This window comes from Haemaphysalis longicornis, unplaced genomic scaffold (genome assembly GCF_048455015.1).
Source record: "Haemaphysalis longicornis isolate Haplotype H1 unplaced genomic scaffold, Haemaphysalis longicornis Haplotype H1 scaffold_12, whole genome shotgun sequence".
NCBI classification, from domain to species: Eukaryota; Metazoa; Arthropoda; class Arachnida; order Ixodida; family Ixodidae; genus Haemaphysalis; species Haemaphysalis longicornis.
In genome coordinates this window covers 87,488,514-87,503,277 of record NW_027526225.1, presented here as the reverse complement: position 1 = coordinate 87,503,277, position 14,764 = coordinate 87,488,514, and the positions used below count along the sequence as shown (strand labels likewise).

The following is a 14,764-nucleotide window of genomic DNA, read 5'->3' as shown; positions in this document are numbered from 1 at the left end:
GCGCCATAGTTCACTGCACGTTCACGCCGAGTCGTCCTTGCCGAAACTATAGTGAACTATAATACTGTACCGAAACCAAAACACGCAGCAAAGTTAGATCTCTGCCAACCAGTGGTCTTCTTTTTTCCCAAAGCAAGCAAAGCCTAGTTATCGCTTGACAAACTCGGTTTGATCGTGTTCAACCACAGCAATTTTCTTGTTCTTAAAGAGTGAAAAACAAAGTGGGGGGACAGAGCAGGAACAAGGCACTACACACAGTTCAGCTCACTTATAACAAACGCGATAGTCAGTTTAAGTTATTTCGTTATATCCGCAATCCGTAATAAATGTAGTGAGCCTTTTCCGCACTCAAAAAGGGAACGCAAGCACGCCCGGCGCACTGACGCGGCGCCAGACATCACCTGCTTATCGTTTCCTGTTTACTGCTCGCCCGCCGGAGTAAAATTACTGCACCAAACCAAGCTAGATGTGCGGGAAAATACCTGATTATCGGGGTGAAAATTGCGCTATGAATATTTATTTGTGCCGATTTTAAAAGCGGAAATCAAATATCAACTGCGATGGTGAGCTGGTTGCTCCGAACGGTTTGAAACCGACGCCGTTAACGCAAGTAGTCATGCAAGGCCCCTTGTGCCCCCCTTCCGACTCCCGCTTTTTGCGTTTGGCAACGGAGGCAGTGCCGGTGGAGACTTCGAACCCGCGCCCGCTACGTCCTTTTAAAGCGAAGCTTTTTACCTCTACCTCCCAAGTGTTCTGTCGCGACCGTTGGTGTTAACAAAAAACACCCGCGAACAAAGAAGTCACTGGCACTGCCAGGAATCGAGCCTGGAACGAATAGAGAAACGGAGCGAGAGCCCGTTGTCTTACCTATTGAAGGGCCCACCCAAAGATGGGGGAGACAGACGGTGCACACACACACAGCACATCTGCGGGTTTACCCCTTTACTCGATGAATGCCACGTAGTAGCATCACGCGACCTCTCGCGCCGCTGTGCGCTCCGCCCATGACACGTGTAGAGGCCGTGAGCGCGCCTTGCGCATGCGCTAGGAGTTCGTAAAAAGAAAGGAAGCTCACACCAATGCATGGCAGCTCACTTAATTCTCCTCCGTCTCTGCCTCCGATCTCATCGTCTCCGTCGGCGGCGGCAAAGACGGAGAAGTGAGATCGTTTAACACCCAGTTTGAGCTTCCTTTAATTTTATATAAAAAAAGAATTTCCACTCATGTGCTTCACCAATACAACTCAACCAACCACCATTCGTGGATCATGCAATGATTTAACCTTAGCAAATAATCTCTCTTTAAAGTAATAAAGGGTGTGGTGTGGTTAAGTGCATTTCACTTGCCTCTGGCTTCACTCTTTGTAGAGCCACGTGTCTGAATTTAAATGACGTCACATGGGTAATCTTTGTGGGTGTCGTTTACAGTTACAGTTTCGCTTTCCAACCACCTTCACAACGTGGATTGGCGCGCTTTTTTTTCGTTTACATTTTCATTCACTCTTTTCTTTTGCCTTCTGCTATCAATTTCGTCAAGGAGGTGGCGATACCAGCGATACCGCGCAGTACATCTGACACTTCGCGCGTGTCAGATGTACTGCGCCATCGCCTTTATGCATAATGCTATACGGGACGAAGAATCGCAACCTACTTGCGGGAGCAGTCGATGGCGCTGTGGCAGACGACAGGGGCGAAGATACTTGTCCCATGAGTTGTCCAAGAACTGGTCAGCGCGAATACATTGTCATGTTCGTGGAGCATTGTTGCGGCGTTCCGTTGGGCACTGATCGGGTGTAGAAATCCTTCGTCGGACTTAACGCGCGGCTGTTCCCGGTCGTATTGCGTGTTAAGAAAAACCGACTTCTGCACCCACCGCGGCGGCTGAGTTGAGCTGCTGAGCCCAAGGACGCGGGTTCAATCAAGACCGGGGCAGGCAGCCATTTTTCAGATGACGGCGAAAAGCGAAAACGCCAGCGTGTCAAGATTTCGGAGCCCTCCACTACGGTGCGCCTCATAGCCCAAAATCGGCAACCTGGAAGTGGCTCCGTCCACACGCTAGCGTCGCGCCAACGGAACCGCTGCAACGGCGCTTATTTGCAAACCGCAGCGCCCGTGACTGTCGGCTAGCCGTGACGAGCGATTGTTGATCGCAAGCGGCACCGGCCGACTCGCCGGAGTTGCGCTGTCATTCGAATCGCGCCACAAATCATGTAACTGCGCTTCGTCTGGTCGTCGTGCAGGCCAACGTCGCTGGCGCAAGGATGGGCCTGCGCTTTTAACGGAACTAATTTTGGAAGCGCAGCGTATTGCGATAACGTAGCGCTACGCTGTTATAGTTGTCCACGAAGATACAGCATCTCCTTCGCCAAATTCCCGTCGAATGTTCGCGAAAAAGTCTGGCCGAAAGCGCAGAAAATTGGCTTCGCCCAACGTGGTACCCCGTGGGAAAGCAGCCCTGCAGGCAAGGACCTGGCGGCAGATTGGTTTGTCGACGACGGCAGCCGTCAGTGCTCCACTATTCTGTGAATGCTATAGTTCAATCATATCAGTTCCTGTGGAATCACGAAGCTCCTTTTAATATCCAAAATGTTCGAAAGAGTCCAGAAATGCACCAATTTGAGCTCTCCGCGGTGTCAGAAAGTTTAGAGCAGCATGTAAAAAATAATTTGTTCTGTTGTGCCTGAGAATGTAACTGAAAGCGTAATTAGCACAGCTGCACGAGAAGTACTGCAAGGGCTGTGCAATGCAGGAAATTATTGCCGCTGTAAACATTTCGCGTCCTTGCTTGCTTCGCTGCAAACTATGAGACGGACCTGCGTTCGACGGACAAACATTTACTTTTCCTTTTTTGTTCGGACGAACTGTGACCCTGTTTAGGGGCAAGACAGACTGTATTTACCCATTCTGTATTTACTGGTATTGTTGTTCTTTATGCGTCGTGATAACAGTGCTCCTCGTGTGGTTCTCGCGCAGTACCTGCTTCTGGCGATCCTGTCGGTGACTGTGGTGATCAACGTGATGTTCATCATGGACACCAGCCGCAAGCTCCAGGAAGACTCGCCCACCCAGGAGGGCGGCCGCCACAACGCCCTGCGCCTGCACGACGGCCTGCCCAAGGCGCTCACCATCGAGGTGGTCTCCAGCCAGTCCAAGGTGTCCGTCACCGTCGACGGCACCACGGTGGGTGCACTGCTATTTTCTCTCGTCTGATAAGGATCTGTTGGTGGAGCCATCTCTGTCTTGTGTCTCTTTGATGCGTCACCTTTATTCTCATTTCCCGCTGCATTGGTGCCGTGCTGGTGAAACACGCTTTGGTGTGTGTTTCTGTGTTCTTTAGTTAGCACTCCTCCATTTTTTAAAAATAAAATTACCGCCCTGAGTACGGCCTGGCGTTAGTTTTCATTACATAGCTCCTACACCGTGCAGAGAAGCCAACATAAGTGAGCGTGCTGTGCGGAGAAAACCGTGAGCTGCGCTGCGGTCCCTGTTGTTGTTGTCGCTTGTTTCACGAAGACCTCCATAATATTTATCCTCTGTGTAGGGTTTTGCACTAGTATTACCTCTCTGACATTGGACAAACATTGTTAATACCCCCACAAGTTTCATTTAAATTACACATCACATCAAAATTCAGCTGAGAGTAGGTTTTCATCATACTACAGCAGTGGTAATTGTGGCTAAATCAATTTAGGCATGAATGTAATTACTTAGCAAGCTTCTACACCATCCAGGCAATGCAGCCTGGCAGTCTTGTACAGATGAGGCAATAGGAGTTTGTAAAATAATTTCAAAAGTGACCTCCTCTCTCTCTCTCTCTCCTTTGCATTTTATGCTTTCCAGATCCTGGACGACTCAGAGGATAACAAGGGACGTGGCATCCATGTCCTAGTTCTTAATCAAGCTACAGTAAGTTTCGACTCCATCACTAATATCTCATGTATAGCCCATACTCTCAATGTAAGGCTAAACAGAGTAGTGCAGTATGATAAAAAATGAAGGAAGCTCACACTAACACACAAGACTTGAAGGTAGCGAAGCTGTACGCAACCTCCACGACCATCACGACAGTTTAAGTCCACGATTGCAGCCGGTTTGCTGCTTCTTTGCCGCCTCCAACATTGTTGCTATAAGTGTGAACTTCCTTCATTTTTTTTGGAAGTAATAATCATGGGGCATCACCTTGAAGGAGCGTACGATATGACGTGTCTTTCTCGTTGCGAGCAAGTGTTGCCACGATTACGGTGAACGCAAGATTTGTATTTTTTTTCTTGGCCAATCTCTCTAAGTGGGTATGGTCATTTTGGCCAATCTCCTTAGTGGATATGTTCGAAATTCCTGGCCAATCTCCCTAAGTGAATATGCGTGGCATTTTCTTGGTATTTTTAACTGTGGACGCGAAAAATTGATTTGCTAAACAGCTTCGCTGTTAAAAAATTGTGTTGGATTAGCAGTCCTCATTAAATGAATCTTTTCTCCAGACAGTCACTCTTAAAAATCACAGCTGTGCACCTATAGTACTTGTAAACTTGCATTAAAACATGCGAGATGCGTGTTAATGTTTAGTGCTGTGTTTCAGTGTTGCGCAGTTCTAATCGGGTTAGCAGTGACTTCAGCGGGGAATATCATGCGGACATGTTCTCTCCTTTTGCACTTTTCTCCAGGGAAGCGTGATGGCGCAGCGCATGTTCGACACTTACTCGCCCCACGAAGACGAAGCCATGGCGCTGTTCCTCAACATGGTCTCCGATGGCCGCGTGCTCATCTTCACCATCAAGGTCGGTGGTCAGGGCACCACCACCCAGACGTATACACAAATGAATACATGCATAATGGGGTCATCAATTAGCACCCGAATGAATAAATAAGACATGGCAAGGAAGGATCTTGTTATTAAATTCAAAGGACAAGTGTGCCCCCCGGATGGAAGTTCAACCTCCTAAATGTTAGTTTCAGAATTGCTCAATTTGCTGCTCCACTTACAAGTACAAGCGATACCTTTTCGGCCTTCCCTATTTTTATCCGCAAGTACTATTGCTCATTTTGAATTTATTAGAAAATGTTCTTTTCTTTACAGTACAAAAAAAGTGTGATGTGCAGTTGATGTAATAGCCTGGTTTGTGTCAAGCAGTCAAGCCTGCTTTCCTAGTGATTTTTTTAACAGTGCTTTTCTTCTCATGCATAAGAGTATACACAGACGTAAACGGATCAATACTGTAAGTTCCCTCTATTAGCCGTATTGTTCACTGAGGACTCTTAAGGGAAAAAAAAACTAGCTTTAAGCGCACTGTACTTTACCCGAGCAGCAATTCTGCCGAGGCGATTCCAGTTTGTGGATGCAGAGAGAAACGAGGCCTTCTCAGAAGCTCATTGCTGCTCATCCCCTCGCTTCCAGGACGAGGGTACTTTCCAGATGAAACAGCCTGCACGGGACCTGCTCAAGCGACTGGGCAGCAAGAAGTCGCACGTCATCAGCTGGCGCGACATGTGGGCCATGGTCACGCAGAAGGGCGGTACGTGTGCCTGCCTGGTCCCTCCTCCCTCTTTAAACCGACGTACTTCGAGAGTTTTGTCAACTTGGCCTTTCTTGGCCTCTTACAGGTTAAGTGATAAGAAGCCCCTTACTTGTAATGGTGTTTTCCTTTTCTTACAGCACTGAACCCATAATCTGCTCTGCATGCACCATGAAAACGCTTTTAAAAAACTATTCTGTCTGTTGATGGCAGGTGTTTGTGAGGGTGATAAATCTACCTCTCAAGGTCACAGCACTGGGCCGGTCAGGCATTGGTGCTGTTGCCTGCTTGCTTCTGAATTGCACCTCCCCACATAGAAATCAGACTTTGCGCAGAGATGCCTGTTTTGTAATGTTCCTGAAATTCGATTAATTTCGCACGGACACACAGCAGAATACAGACCGAATGTCACAGTGCCCACAGCTGTGACCTAAGTTCTTTCTGAGGAGTGGTGGGACCCGTTTTGACCCTACCTAGCTACGTCAAAGCACTACAAGCGTGTAGATCATAAAGGAGTGCTAGTGCGTGTCAAATTTTATGTTACACCACATCACCTTCGCCGCTTCCTATTAAAAGTGCCGCACGGGTAGCTGTCTCGGGAAAGGTGGCTGTTGAAGCCTTTGTTGTAATAATGACGTTGCCTCTATCACAGTTTATGTTTGGTGCAATACTGTTACGGCTGTCTTATGACTGTTCGAACGGTGGCTCGTACCCTGCCCTCGCTTGCAGGGAAGATGTACGGCGAGACGTACAGCAAAAGCCCCGAGTTCAACAGCTGGGGCGCACCGGTGCTTCTGAAGGCGGAGGTCCCCCTCGTTCCTGTTGAAGGTCAGCCACCGTGGTGCCTCCTCTTTCTTTGCCCACCCACCCACCATTGTCTCATCATTGGCAGGGAGCACAAGTAAAAAGGAACACGCTTTGTGGACATGACGATGCAGTGATCAGCCAGCATAGGGCAGTGTTGGTCTACATCGTATTGAAATGTATATTGGTTTAAAGGCAGAATGGAGGCAGATCATGACTTGGTCACTTTGCCTGTACACATAGTTTTCTTGTAATTCTGTGTTGAAAAGCTGAGTTTTTGAGGATCATACAAGCAAAATTGTGGGTCAATGTAACCAGTTGCACATGTACCGAGCATTATTTTTTAAACTGCGCTTGTGCGTGGATTTTAAGTGCAGTAATTTGCAATGGCAGGCTCTGGCCACGGCAAACTGCCCAGCTGCCAGCTGTATCTTACAGATACCATGGATAAAAATGAAGGAAGTAGCAACCATGTCTACTCGACGGAAAACAGAATGAAATTAAAAATGCCACAACTTGCAGCACAGGAACTGTAGTCAGGACAAGTTCCAAGCTTTTACAACGTTTAACCGTGCCAGGTTCAAGAGAATGCATGAACAAACTCGCAGCCGTAAGAGAGGAGAGAAAGTTGGGTTAGCTGATGAAAATTCAGTGCTACAGGTTGGTGCAGGGGGTGGAATGGACAGAAGTCAGGCCCAACGCAACGGTGCAGAGCTGCAGCGCTGTGTTGCATCTTTCATTTGCTCATCTTTTACGCTGGGCAGTTGCTGATGCGGTGAATGTGAGCCGAGCGCTATCGTAACTTGTCACCACTTCCAATGATGTTGCACAGAGAGCGAGTGTGACTGGCCCGACAATGAGGAGAACCAGCGTCGGCGCGCCTTCTGCAACCACATCGAGGGATATGGCAGCGTGTGCAGCTGTGCCGACCCCGCCCCACTCAGCTTCTCGCCAGAGCCCGTGAGTCTGCTGCCACTTATGCGTCAGATAGGAGCGAGTCCATATTCTGCCTGAAGTTACTGCACTATCCGCATCTCTACCCACTGCCTTTACAAAGCAGTCTCCTGTTTTTCTTTGTCTATACCATGTTCCGATTAGGACACGCCACACGCTTGCTAGCTTAAATTTTGAGCCAATCAGTTTGGCTGGTTCAGTGTAGCCTAATGGATTGCTTGGTGCAAATTTTTATGGTCTTTGGGATGCATTTGCCAAAGCAAGTTTGCATTGCCTACATGGTTCAGTCGAACTTTGTTATAATGAAGTATTATCGCGGCAGTAAATTAGTTCATTATATCCAATATTCGTTCTAACTGTAGAGGTAAAAATCGGCTCTAATAAATCGTCATCCTGGCTCGCGCAACAATCCTAGATTAAAAACGCATCGTTCTAGGCTTCGAACCCACTATAAACGAGGTAATCCTTATCTGTCTCCTTGTGGCATTTCAAACTAAACAGACTGGAACGCAAGATCGTGAAATTGCAACAGAACAAAGTTCGTTCAGCAAAACAGGCCTGCGTTATTTACTCGAAAGAGGATTTGGCCTTCGCCTGGTGGCTTTTCACAGCCTGAGCAGAATGAGATTTTTCACAGTGTCCACACAATAAGGGGCCTTTTGTACTTCTGCAGTTTTTCAAGCCACTAAAAAATGGTTGTTTTGTCTAACCTGTTTTTAAAATTTTGCTTTTAATATGCTAGCTGTTAAGTTTTGAGCCTCGCGGGAACCAGCTTCGTTATAGCTGATATTGCGCGTCTGTTGAGGTTTTGGTATCGTTATAAAAAGAATAGGTGTCATTGAAATAAAGCGTGACCAAACAAACTTTGTATTTTGTTTGCTATATCCGATAATTCGCTATATCAGTGTTCGCTATTACGAGGTTCGACCGTACCTCCATTTAGGCATGATCTAACGTAGTTGTCGTTAATGGTATGAAGTGGTTGAGGAGGTAGACGTTTACTGAGGGGAAAAAATAAGCAGCCGAGTCCAGAAGGGGCGTTCATTCCAGCTGTACACAGTGCATAAGGGTGGGAGCCTCTCCACAGAATAGAGTAGGTAGCATCACCAAATAAGGTTATATAGTGACTTTAGATGTCAGAAATGTGTAACCAGCGCAGACTGTTACTTGAGCGGATTCGTGCGTATGATGTTGTGCGTAGAGCACTACATAAACACTACATGCAAAGTAAGTTGCACAGTAGCAAATAAACATGGCATCGTGTTCGACATGTCAGTTTTCACTGCATGGGCAAAAGTCAACCGGCTGGATTGGTCAAGCTGCCTCAAGCAGGGTGTAACTTCTGGCCATCTGTTATTTACACGATCATGTTCGCTCTTTTTCTCTCTCTGCCACCCCTGCCAGGTTCCCAACAACAGGGTCAAGGACGTTCCCGTGGCCATTGTGGCCAGCAATAGGCCGCACTATTTGTACAGGTAGTACACGTTATCAGTTCGGGTCTTACAAACACAGCGAGCCTCGTTCTGCACTGTCCTCACATTTCTCTCGTCGTTGCCATTTCAGGATGCTTCGGTCCCTGCTGTCGGCACATGGAGTTAATCCGAGAATGATCACAGTATTTATTGACGGGTACTTCGAGGTACGTGCCTGGCGCTTGCATTCCGCCCTGTTGAACCACGTTTACTTCATAAGACGGGTTGTTATCTATTGTCAAGCATGAAACACTAAATGAGACCGTGGAAACTGAATGCCAAGACAAGCTTGAGAGGCCCTGAAAATCTCTGGAAGTTTTGTGTTAACAATATTTTTTGTGTATTATGTCCACATTTTAACCTCCTTTAATGAAACAGACCATAATGGGGTGACGGATATAAGAAAGTTCTCGTAATTTTTCTTTGTATTATTGGTAGTACATGCAGACAATAGTGATAATGAAGCAATTGTTTTTAACTTAGCTTTAACGAAGTTAGTTTTAGTTTAACTGTTTCAACTGTGTTGAAAACTGAATTAATGTTTTCTTTCATTGCTTTGACTTCAAAAAGCTTGGCTTAACTATTCCTTTAGTCAGCTGTTACTTTACTGCGATGCCACTTCCTTTCCCTTAATTTTAATAAGGGCACGCACTTAATTCGGCAGTCCAATAAAGTTGCAATACATTGGTTGGCTTCTGGTGCAACTGCCACAAGTCATCAACGAGATTACAATTGTACCAAAGGAATAATATTTGTCAGGTGATAAGCAAAAATGTTTGATGGTAGACGTTGATAGAAACAAATTGTTGGCGTCACGTTTGTAAGCCTGAGGCAGAGGTTTCTTGCTGTGACAAGCAAAATCATTTTCCTAGAAAAGTTGAAAGACTTTGTTGGCGTTCTGCCAACACCACAGGTGGATGCAGGAATGTTTCTGTCGACTACTAGTTGTACCTTTCCTTCTTGCATATGACTTTCAGAGGGCACATGGTTCTTTGATCAAAAACTTTATTTTTACAGTTATGATAATAAAAATTGGGTGGCGTATGTAGTTTTTCATTCTGATTGTAGATGTAAAATTTGTTTTTGTCTAAAATGACTACATTCAACTTTATTCAGATTTCTATATTTGATTTTTTTACAGCCTTTGTAAAAAAAACTGCTGGAGAGATGCAGCTGATCAAGGTACCAGTGAACTGTGGCCAAATCAAGGAGTGCAATAAGACTAACATTATCACCCAGGCGAAAAAAACAATTGGAGGCCCAATTGGAATTGTCGAAAACACGATTGGGCCAAATGGAACCATTTGCATTTTCAAATGGTTCCATTTGAACCAATTGTCTTTTCGGCAGGTCCAAATGGTCCTCCAATTGTTTTTTTCGCCTGGGCATTCTATCTGGTCTGTAGCAGAAGTTACGACCATTTGAAGTTTGGTCTTTGAAGGCAAAATCGGTTTTTTGGGGTTCCGCCTTTCAAGCCCTAACTTCAAACGATCGTAACTTCATCTACAGACCAGATAGAATGATGAGGTCAGTTTTATCGCACTCCTTGATTTGTGCACAGTTCACTGGTACCTTGTTCAACTGCATCACTCCAGCAGTTTTCTTTATAAAGGCTGTCAAAAAATCAAATGTAGAAGTCCAAATAAATTTGAACGTTGTCGTTTTGCACAAAAACAAATTTCATATCTACAATCAGAATGAAAAACTACATACGCACCCGAATTTTCATAATCATCACTGTAAAAATAAAACTTTTTTTGGTTTAAGACCAAATGTGCCCCCTTTAGCACATGATGTTGCGCATCATAAAAAAATTACTCTTGTCACCATTTTAAACTACTGCTTTCTGGTCAACAGACTAGTTGAAGGGAAAAAAAGTTGCAAAAGCCCTGCGTGATGTCTTTTGCAGGAGCCGCTGGAAGTCACAAAGCTGTTCAACATTAGAGGAATACAAGTGAGTTAGTCCGTTTATCAGCTTCTTCCTTCCTTGTATGTTCTCCTTCACTGTCAGCTTCATGCAACAGTCTCTGTTTTGCAAACTATGCATTTGATGCAATCCTCACGGCCTAATCTTTTTGCTCATCTTGGCAGCACACGCCCATAGGCCTGAAGAATGCTCGGATATCTCAACACTACAAGGCTAGTCTCACTGCAACCTTCAACCTTTTTCCCGTAAGTGTGATGCCAGAGAAAACCAACTGCAAGCGTTTGCCTGGCACATGTGGCATGTTTTTTAAGTGGCACACTTTTTTAATGTCATGTTTTTATTGGAATTTTACGCAGCATAGGTGTAATGGCATGTGACCTTTGAAAACAAACAGTTCAAGAGTACTGCACAAACTTTCATGCGACCTATCAGCCTGTGCCAGTCTAATGTCGGAGAAACATTACAGTACGGAAGCAACTTTACAGAAGAAACTTGCAGTTAGTGTTTTAAGTTTGTCTGCTACTTCATCTGAGGATCGGGTACTGTAGATAGTTTTTCGTCTAAATGGGTTTTTTAATTTTTCCAAAAGTCCCCTCTCCTCCCAGAAAGCAACGCTGTGTTAAGACATCCCAACTTGTAGGAAAAGCTTTCGTGGCTTACTGTGAAGAATTACAGTGCCGAGTAAAAATTAACCCGCAGCATTCCCTCTGACACGTTCCTCACTGAATTGTCTTGCTACTGAGCAAAATCTACTTTCCTGCCCTCACTTCTTTCCTGTTCTATTTTATTTACCAGGATGCCCAGTATGCCATTGTAATTGAAGAGGACTTGGACGTGTCCCCAGACTTTTTCAGGTAAGCTTGGGGGAAACTGCAGGCACGTCAGAAACACTTTCGGTGCAAGTTTGTGACAACTGACAGTGCACTGTTATGTATGTGATGAGCTTGATATGGAAAGTGAGCCATATTGCGCTGTTTCCAGCAGTAGAGTATAGGTTGTGAATGTGCTCGTCATAAACTTGAACCGAGTTCTCTTTTTTTCACTCGCAGCTACTTTAGTCAAACACTGAGGCTGCTAGAAGAGGACGACTCCATTTACTGCATTTCTGCGTGGAATGACCAGGTAAGATTTTCTTTTCAAGGATCTCGTCTGATTAAGTGCATTACGGTGCAGTGCCATTTGGCAAAGCTACAAGCTTTGCGAGTGTTGACTAAATTAGACTACTAAACACCTGGTCGACCCCTGACTGGCGTTGATGCATGCAAAAATTTCACTAATGATTACAGTGCACCCTAATGAGAAATTTGAGCACAGCTCTTTAGGTGTTTTCATTTGGCAATATGTTGAGGCAAACAATTTGAAAGATGCGCATTGGTTTGCAACCACTTTTGTATCTTTGTATCTAATGAAGGTGTTGGTGGAAACATTTACCACACACTTTGTTGATGAGGTCATGAGCAAGTGGACTGCGGTGTGCTGCTGTTTTGCCATCATCTCTTAGCAAGTCGCTGTTGTGGAGCACATCTTGTGCAGCATTCCGCTTTCGTCCTCATTTTTTCGCCATACTCATCTCTCCCAATTTCTTCTTCACTCTTTCTTTGCTACCACCATCATTCCTTCCTTGCTGCACTCCAAAAGCATTACCGTATTTTCGTGCGTATAAGCCGCACCAAAAATGTCAGAATTTCAGTGGCAAAGTAGGGATTCAGATAATACAAGGAGTTTTTACTTTAGTGCAGCTTCGCAGCAATGCGTTTTGTGCCGCGAGTACTGCGGCTCAAGTGATAGCTCTAGTGAGAGCAGTGACACTGAGTGAATTTTGACATTTGCCTTGCAGTCAATGTATCCTAGTTGCTAAATACACGCTTTTTCTGTCTACATAATATGTGATGTGTTACTTAAGCAGTAGCTTTGATGCAGCCTTTCCTGTACCAAGCATGCGGACAATACGCGAGGAGTTTCTATTTTACAGCGGGCTGAAAGTGGGTGTGTGAATTATATGCAGGGGCTGGTTATACATGCAAAAATATGGTATTTCTCACTGTCAGTGGATCAAGCTCTGCCGGGGCAAACCAGTCTGGTCTTTAGTTTTTCTGACGTCTTGAGAAACACCTGTAAGAATCACATTTCACTCCGAAAGGCCGTGTACTGCCATTGATTCTTGTTCCCAGACATGAAAGTATAAAACAGATGGGACATGGAAAGCTGGGTGCCATTAGTCACAACGTCAGCTGTCAATAGTGGAATTCTTAGAATTGCAGTGGGTGCCATACTAAGAACTGGGCTCTACTCAGTCCTGCATACCGACACATGGCACGTACCTGCATGGGAGATAATCCGTAAATGGATAAGAGCCATATGCTAGGAGTACTGCTGGTGTGTTTGCTGGCTGGCCGAGTGTTGTATGAAGTGAAACAGGTGAGGATATTCGTCTTTCCTCAGCTTTTTTTTGTTGTTGTTGGCACCGCAGTAAAGCAGAGGGCTGAAAGGCTTTCTCCTCCTCCTCCTCCCCTCAGGGCTACGAGCACACGAGCGAGGACCCGTCGCAACTGTACCGCGTGGAGACCATGCCCGGTCTGGGCTGGATCCTCAAGCGCAGTCTCTACAAGGAGGAACTGGAGCCCCGCTGGCCCACACCCGAAAAGGCGAGCTCTTCCGCCCTCCACACACCACCATCACTTGAGTGAAGCTACACGCAGGCTAGGAGGGGAAGCAATAGGGACTTGGGAGGCTAATTTCATCCGTGTGGGGATCTTTTTAACTCTTCCCGGAAGTGGCAGCGCTAATTATGTTACAAACAATTATTTGATTGTTTTGTTGTGTGCAATTTTAACTTGAACTGCTGACTAACTGAAAATCTAGCACCAGTGTGACCAGTGCTGGAAGCTTTTCTTTTTCTTTTTTTTAACCAGGGTTTTCTTTTATCGAGACTACGAGAAAAATAAGAAATTATACAGGCATTGAATTCCATGTCATACTCAATTACCCTTATTAAGAAGGATTAACTACATTCCTGCTGGGTTCCCCCCCTCCCTCTCTCTTTCTCTACACCTGAAAGCTCGACTGGAATGAAATCTGAACGAGGCTGTGCTCACAGTGAATGTGCTCTCCTCCTCTCCTTCCCTGGTGCAGCTCTGGGACTGGGACATGTGGATGCGGCTGCCCGACGTGCGCAAGGGGCGCGAGTGCATCGTGCCGGACGTGTCCCGCACGTACCACTTTGGCTCCTCGGGACTCAACATGAACTCCTACTTCCAAGACGTCTACTTCAAGAAGCACGCCTTCAACACCCAGCCCGCCGTGCAGCTCAAGGAGGTCGACAGGTGGGGCTCAGTGCAATTGCCTCCATTATAGACTCACTTGTGTTTCTACTCTCGAGCTCCTCTTGGAATTCATATAAAGCCGCGAGCAAAAAGGGTTTCTTTATCTGTCCCTCGCAACAAAATTTATATGTAGGAGTCTCAATTATAGCATTCCAAAAAAGCACCATTTCATTTTTTGCACAATCTTCAATTTTTTTGGGCTCTATTTTGAGTGTCACATTCCATTCATTTCCGACACGTCTGTACTCAATGTGACACTTATGGCAAGAAAAAGGACGGTTATTTCTCCTTCGTAAAAGCTAACCAAAGCGCGTCTCTGAACCCTGGCAGTGTCAAGAAAGAAAACTATGAGCAAGTGATCCACGACTTGTTGAGGCGAGCCATCGTGCTGGACCACAGCAAAAGTCCATGCGAGGAGAACTTCATCCCCGACACAAAGGTACCGGGTGCCCTTCCAACTACTGAAACTCTGAGGCTCAAATGTTCCTCATATTCTCATCCCGTTTTTCTTGTCCCCAGGGGGAGGTCTACGTCATGTTCTTCAAGATGAATGGCCTCAGAGACTTCTCGACGTGGCTTCAAATTGCCAAGGTACGCACATTTCTACATATTCTGTTGGGTTTAGCTAACTGCCTCATAAAAGCAGTTCACAGATGTAGAATGAAAGGTGCACCTCTACATCTTTAAATATTTCCAGTGTTAATGTGGCGAATTTCTTTGAAGTGCATGAAGCTGACATTTAGTAGGAGTTTACAAAATCTGCAGACATGACACC

At 45.7% G+C, this 14,764-nt stretch overlaps 2 protein-coding genes across 2 annotated transcripts in view; one reads left to right on the top strand and one right to left on the bottom strand.

Moving 5' to 3' along the window:
* Positions 1-2,501, bottom strand: part of LOC144162944 (uncharacterized) — a 245,362-nt gene extending 242,861 nt beyond the window's left edge. Inside the window, exon 1 of the mRNA XM_077693681.1 lies at positions 1,651-2,501. Within this exon, the coding sequence (XP_077549807.1) occupies positions 1,651-1,760 (110 nt within the window). The 5' untranslated portion in view covers positions 1,761-2,501. The remainder of the gene's footprint in view (positions 1-1,650) is intronic.
* The window catches only part of LOC144162942 (protein O-linked-mannose beta-1,2-N-acetylglucosaminyltransferase 1-like), a gene marked incomplete in the record, with an annotated part of 354,130 nt that overhangs the window by 337,880 nt on the left and 1,486 nt on the right, over positions 1-14,764 (top strand). The window contains 16 exon segments of the mRNA XM_077693679.1: positions 2,973-3,179; positions 3,840-3,905; positions 4,661-4,774; positions 5,392-5,509; positions 6,239-6,337; positions 7,146-7,273; positions 8,672-8,742; positions 8,831-8,906; positions 10,649-10,693; positions 10,831-10,911; positions 11,462-11,520; positions 11,716-11,788; positions 13,183-13,311; positions 13,799-13,989; positions 14,320-14,428; positions 14,509-14,580. Of these exon segments, the coding sequence (XP_077549805.1) occupies positions 2,973-3,179; positions 3,840-3,905; positions 4,661-4,774; positions 5,392-5,509; positions 6,239-6,337; positions 7,146-7,273; positions 8,672-8,742; positions 8,831-8,906; positions 10,649-10,693; positions 10,831-10,911; positions 11,462-11,520; positions 11,716-11,788; positions 13,183-13,311; positions 13,799-13,989; positions 14,320-14,428; positions 14,509-14,580 (1,638 nt within the window).